This window comes from Coccinella septempunctata, chromosome 3 (assembly GCF_907165205.1).
Source record: "Coccinella septempunctata chromosome 3, icCocSept1.1, whole genome shotgun sequence".
Classification (NCBI taxonomy): domain Eukaryota; kingdom Metazoa; phylum Arthropoda; class Insecta; order Coleoptera; family Coccinellidae; genus Coccinella; species Coccinella septempunctata.
In genome coordinates, this window is record NC_058191.1 from 13,499,149 (window position 1) to 13,505,878 (window position 6,730).

At 39.9% G+C, this 6,730-nt stretch overlaps 1 protein-coding gene across 3 annotated transcripts; it reads right to left on the reverse strand.

Moving 5' to 3' along the window:
- Window positions 1–209: 209 nt before the first annotated feature.
- On the reverse strand, window positions 210–4,621 carry LOC123310149. Of its 3 annotated transcripts, none has more exons than XR_006537336.1 (3): window positions 2,961–4,621; window positions 1,171–2,890; window positions 210–827 (listed from the first exon to the last, which is right to left on the reverse strand). XR_006537336.1 is itself a non-coding variant. In XM_044893554.1 (2 exons), exons 1-2 carry the CDS (start codon window positions 4,472–4,474, stop codon window positions 2,782–2,784), a joined length of 1,623 nt encoding a protein of 540 aa, XP_044749489.1. In that variant the 5' UTR covers window positions 4,475–4,621; the 3' UTR covers window positions 1,135–2,781. The 3 variants fall into 3 exon arrangements, 1 of the variants encoding a protein (XP_044749489.1); XR_006537337.1 differs by lacking the exon at window positions 210–827 and adding an exon at window positions 1,013–1,121; XM_044893554.1 differs by lacking the exon at window positions 210–827 and having other exon boundaries at window positions 1,135–2,890.
- Between the last annotated feature and the right edge of the window lie 2,109 nt (window positions 4,622–6,730).

The following is a 6,730-nucleotide window of genomic DNA, read 5'->3' on the forward strand; positions in this document are numbered from 1 at the left end:
GAGGAGGTTGAAGCAGTTAGGTACATTGAGCACGTGGTTGATTGAGAGATTTGGAGAAAATTGAGAAAATATACATGCAAACATGATAGAGAGATGTAGAGCAGAATATTGCAAATGTAATTGTGAGAAAATGCATAGCGATGGAGTGAATGTTGAGAGGAAAATTATGTAGAATGATATTCTAACGTGACACATGCAAAAAATGATTACATTTTTTGTTGAGTGAAAAAAGTACTGTACCTTTTTGAGATGTTAATCCTATAATAATTCTGAATTAATATTATTATAATTTGAGTGGAATAAATGTAGAATAAGAGTGCACTAAAACCTCGATAATAATTCACACCAAGTTCCAATTCACTTGAGCGAACGAAGAATCTAAAGAGAATGAAATAAATTGAGCAGATTCAACAGGTTCCACCGGTTTTTTTTTAACAGCTGATTGACAGCGATTTTAAGGTTACGTTCACAGAAGCATGTAACGATAAACGCAGTCACTGAGATGATAGAGATGTGCATCCAGCTGATAGAGTTGGGTTAAAAATTACTCCAATTTTTAACATTCCGGCCGCCATAATTAATGTAGTTGATTATAATCGAGTAGGTCTTCGTAAATTATCCATTGTGAGGAAGTTGAGGCAATCCATCACTCCAGTGTCTGAGCTACTCAATCCACCCATAACTGGAGCGAGAAGACTGCTTTCAATCCTCAGAGTGTGGAGGAATGGATGAGATGGCTGCACTTGAGATGTGGGTAGTTGTGCCATGAGTTGTTGAGAGCGGTGCCACAGTGCCTTGTACATGTAGAGTTGTTTGGTGAGTTTCATCTATAACCAAAGAAGTAAATTGAGAGTGTTGAGGAAGAATAATTGGATGCTTGCTATCTGGGTCGAGCTGAGAATGGGAAATTCGTCCGCCTACACGAATTACACCATTGTTGTCGAGTTGTCGAGTGAGTCTACTGAATACATGTGAAGAGAGAAGTGGAGTCTGTGATAGAAGAGCTTTGAGTTCATGTGGAAAGTAGACTTTTTGAGTTGCCTTCGAGATGCTTCCAAGTCAGTTGAAGTCAGGTGTGTGAGGTGTGCTGGATCCAGCTTGCGTTGGAGTCGTGCGAGAATCTTTGAACAAAGAGAGGTAATTCTTAACAATTTATCCAAACTGGAATACCTGTAGATGAGATCCCATGAGTAGTCTGACGTAGTGGAGGTGAGTATGGAGATGGCTGGTCTTGCTTCTGATTCATGGTCGGTTGTCGGTGCCGGCTGACGATTTGGCCATGAATCTTCTGACTTGGAAAGCCATGATGGTCCCGTCCACCATAGCGAGTGGTTGCGAAGTTGAGATGAAGTTAACCCTCGTGATGCACAGTCGGCAGGATTGTCTTTGCCGGAAATATACCTCCAATGGGCCCTTGGAGTTAGATCTTGGATTGTTGCAACTCTGTTCCGTACAAAGTCCTTCCAACGTGAAGGGTGAGTGTTGATCCAAGCTAGAGTGATTGAGGAGTCCGTCCATAGAGTGGTTGAGTGAATGTTGAGAGCTAAAACATTATGCGCATAATTAACGAGTCGAAAGAGAAGAAGAGCAGCTGATAATTCGAGTCTCGGGATTGTGAGTGGTTTTAAAGGCGATACTTTGGTTTTGGAGCAAAGCATTGTAACTTTGCATTCCTTGGACGGAGTTCGAACGAGAAGGTAGAGAACGGCTGAAATGGCGAGTTGAGATGCATCAGAGAAGCCGTGGAGTTGAATGAAAGAACCCTCTTGAGTGTTAATCCATCTTGGAATTGTGATGCTGGCCAGCCTGGAGAGATCTTCACTGATGTCGTACCATTTCTGTTGGAGTAGTTGAGGTAGAGGTTCGTCCCATGATAACTTTCGGAGCCATAATTCCTGCAACAATATTTTAGCCCTAATCGTAACAGGGGAGACTAAACCGAGTGGATCAAATATTTTAGCAATATGAGATAGAACTGATCGCTTGGTGATCAAAGACCCAGATAGATTGGAGCTGACTTTAAAAGTGAAATAGTCTTCTTGAGGGTACCAGATTAGACCTAACACTTTAGTTGAGTGAGAACCTTCATTGAATGAGATTGGAGTGGGTGTTGATTCTTCCTCTTGAACGACGTGTGAGAGACTTGAGACGTTTGACTGCCATTTTGCTAGCGGAAGGCCGGCCGCCATGCAAAGGTTCTGGAGTTGTTTGGCAATTTCGAGAAGTTGATGGAGGAATGGCTAGTGGAAAGTTGTGACCCTCATCTTGAGAAGTTGGAGAAGAACTCTGATTGCCAAAAATTGAGCTGATCTAGTTCCGTATGTGACTGTTGTGAGATGGTGTGAAACATTGGAGATTGAATTGGAAGGCGTTCCTGTTCTTGACACACAGGTCCTAGGATTAGCCAGCCGAAGATTGAGAGTTGCGCGATTGGAGATGATGGAGGGCCTTTTTTCATCTGAGGAAGAACAACTGAGCCATATACATCAGCACCCAAAATGATGTCGATGGCTCTTGAGATGTGGTATTCTGGATCAGCTAACTTGAGATGCTGGAGATGTAGAGATTGCTGAAAACATGTATAGAAGGAAGGCAAATTAGAGAAAGATGATGAGAGAAGGTGAGCATCAATATTTATGGTTTGATGGTCATACGTCGACTTGAGAGTGAGGGCGAGAGATCCTTGTGTCTTAGAAGTCTTTCCATGAATTCCCACAATTACAACATGCGACTTCCTTCTAGAGATGTTGAGTTTTCTGGCTAGATCTTGAGAGATGAAGGTCAGCTCGGATCCACTGTCGATGAGTAGTCGAACCGTGTGTGATCCTGTTGAGGTGATGAGATGGGCGATGGCAGTGGCGAGGAGAGTGTTGAGTCGTGGTTGAGGTAGCTGAAGAAAAATAATTCAACGTTTCTTCGAACTATTTTGAAGGCTTTAGAGCTGAGTTGCTAGAACTCACCTCCCTTTGAGCAGATTTTTGAGATGTGAGAGCGTATTGTGGAAGCACTCGAGGGGGTACCGGTGGAACTCTGATGTAGTATTACCTTTGCAGTGTGGTTTACTGCTGAGAGGAGCATCATGTAAAAGAGTGTGATGACGACTTCCACAGATTTTGCAGATCTTTGTCGTTCTGCAAGAGTGGCGATGATGTCTACCGAGGCAGTTGGAGCAGAGGATGCGATGTAATACTACATCAGCTTTTTCTTGAGGTGAGCGTTTGGAGAAGCGAGGGCAATCTGCAATAAAGTGGTCGTGTCCACAATCATCGCAGGTGTAGTTGGGCATAGAAGAGACTTTTGAGATTGGAGTGTTCGAGGAGGCCGGTTTGCTTGAGGTGAGTGATGGAGAAGGTTTAGTTTGAGCTGTAGCCTTTTGAGAAATTGTATGCACTGTTGTGCGAGAGCGAGATGATTCTTGAGGTGACTGTCTCTGGTTGGACTCAGTCCATTCTAGAGCTCTGGAGCGAGATTGGAGGAACTCCATCAACTGAGCGAAGGAGGGAAATTCGTTATTAGAGGAGATGAGAGTTTCCCAATGTGTTCGAGAGGCGTGATCCATACGGTTGATGATATGAAACACCAAAAGATTATTGTTCTGCTCTAGATCTTCACCTAGAGCTTTCAAACTTTGGAGAGGATTGACGATGCTGTCAATAAATTGACGAAGAGATGAGGCGGTAGAATTTTTCTGATTCGCCAATGAGAAGGAGAGAAGTTTTGAGTATTGAGAAGAGAGGAGCAGCCTTTTATTTTCATATTTATCCATAAGCTTCTTCCAAGCTATGGGGAACGAGACTTCCGTTAAGGGAAGACTAGAGATGGTGTCGAGAGGTTCTTGAGAGAGACATGTTCGAAGGTAATGTAACCTTTCAATGTCAGAAATTGAGGTGCTATTGATCACGAGTGATTGAAAAAGGTCTCGGAATGCAGGCCATTTTGAGAAGTCGCCTGAGAAGGTGGGAATTGAGATGTCAGGCAATCGAGGACGAGTTTGAGAAGACTGAGGGGCTTGAGCAGAAGTGGATGGCTGTGAATCCACAGGATTGAGTGACATATTGAGTTGGATTAATTTCGATATGGCTGATTGGAATAGAGAGTATTCCTCGAAGAAGACTGAGGATGCGAAGTATTCGTGGTCGAGACAAGACTCAGGCCACGCTGACTCAAAATACGAGTGAGTCTTTGAGAAGTTCTTATGAAGGTCTTGCAGCTGTTCTTGAGTGTGGGACAAGTCTTGCACAGTCCATGTTGAGACGTTGGAAAGCTTGGAGAAGATGTCCTTCATGAGTTGTAGTCTACTCATTTGAGTAGCGACTTTCAATTTGAGGTTGGTGGGAAGACCAGCCGAGCGAGTTTGAGGTCCCACATCAGGCTGCGAAGATGTGGAAGATCTGGATGATCGAGTAGGAGGGACCTGGAGTTGAGCGTCATCCTCTTTTGGAGATGGAGAAGATCTTCCCGACTTTTGAGACATGACCTTTTTGAGATGAATGTGATATGAATGAATGATTATTCCAACTCAACCATCCGGCTCGAAGGACCAAATGTTCAAAAATCTGGGTGTTGAGATTTTTGGCAATTACTTAAAAGTGGACTGTTACCAAATGATTGAGTTGGAGATGGTAAAATAAAATCTTTATTGTATATCAAACACGTCACATAATAAATAGACACTCGCATGAAGTAAAATTATATACAACATCTAAACAGAGTGAACCTATTTACAATTATTGAGAAGTTATCGAGAGAATTTAAGTGTAATGTTTCAACGAGAAAATCAACGTTGTATTTGCTTGAGTGAAAGAGCAGGTTGAGTGAATTTCATGTATCAAGTAACAAGATCAATTATTATGTGGTTGATAAGAATTGAGAGAATGGAGATAGATTTACATCAAAACTTGTTTATGTATTTTGAGTTGCATAATAACTGAGCTTGATAGTTATGAATTGATGTGAGTGTTATCATGCAAGCACAACGTTTACAGTGATAGAGTTTACGATTTCATAAACTGTCTCGCTATCAGAAAAACAGAAGGTTGCAGTGACAACTTGAGAAGTTAGAGATATGTAATGTAGTGAGACAGGTGTAATGAGACAGAATGAGAGAGAGATGATTACCAACGCTTACAGGAATAGCAAATCTATTAGAAAAGCAGAAGGTGTTTTATGAGAGTACATAAATTGAGGTGAGTTGTGTTACAAATGTAATGTAGAGAGATGATTACCAACGCTTACAGGAATAGCAAATCTATTAGAAAAGCAGAAGGTGTTGTATGAGAGTACATAAATTGAGGTGAGTTGTGTTACAAATGCAATGTAGAGAAATGAAATATTGTAAACTTAGAAAGAATTAATGAATAGTATTCATAATTGAGATGAAACAAGACGAGCAGTTCACAACGTTAGAGAAAATAAATAAGGTATCATAAGTTTCAGGTAATAGAGACATGCAAAAGTGTATAATAAATTATACTTATTGAGTTGAAATCAGATTGGACCTCCTCGAGCATTATCACAAACCAGTCTGTCCAATAGAGTTGATAGAGTGTGTTCCATTATTCAGAGTTCTGAGTGTAGTGAGATGGATCTCGATCTGGTCTATGAGAAGCCTTCGAAGTGTCCAACTTGAGCGTAGAGGTACCTGAAAATTAAGAGGCCTGAGAAGTCTGATCGTAAGAGGTGTTAAGTTAATCCGAGGTGACATGTATACAAAATGAGAGTGAATACAAGTATCTAAGCTTCTAATAGAGTAGTGTGAAATGTGAACTTGGTGCTAAAATTAGAGAAATTAAAATGTGAGTGATTGTCGAGGTGATGTGATTCACAGTGAATGAAATATCGATGCATTTTGAGGAGGTTGAAGCAGTTAGGTACATTGAGCACGTGGTTGATTGAGAGATTTGGAGAAAATTGAGAAAATATACATGCAAACATGATAGAGAGATGTAGAGCAGAATATTGCAAATGTAATTGTGAGAAAATGCATAGCGATGGAGTGAATGTTGAGAGGAAAATTATGTAGAATGATATTCTAACGTGACACATGCAAAAAATGATTACATTTTTTGTTGAGTGAAAAAAGTACTGTACCTTTTTGAGATGTTAATCCTATAATAATTCTGAATTAATATTATTATAATTTGAGTGGAATAAATGTAGAATAAGAGTGCACTAAAACCTCGATAATAATTCACACCAAGTTCCAATTCACTTGAGCGAACGAAGAATCTAAAGAGAATGAAATAAATTGAGCAGATTCAACAGGTTCCACCGGTTTTTTTTTAACAGCTGATTGACAGCGATTTTAAGGTTACGTTCACAGAAGCATGTAACGATAAACGCAGTCACTGAGATGATAGAGATGTGCATCCAGCTGATAGAGTTGGGTTAAAAATTACTCCAATTTTTAACACGTTCTCTTAAATTTTTTTTCAAATAATTTTTCTGACATACAAGAGAAACTGGCTCCTGAATCGATTTGACAAGAAATAATTATAGATTCTATCATTATATCAATTTGAAAAGGAATGTTTTCATTATTTTCATTCAAAACATATAATGGAACATCATCTGTGTGATCAGGAATTTCATCAGTATCATTATTTATATAATTATGTTGATTTTTGTTTTTTCTATTGAAACAAACATTTGAATAATGACCTTTCTTTTTACAAAAATTACAATAATTATTTTTGAAAAAGCACTTATCTTTTGTGTGTCCTTTTTTCCC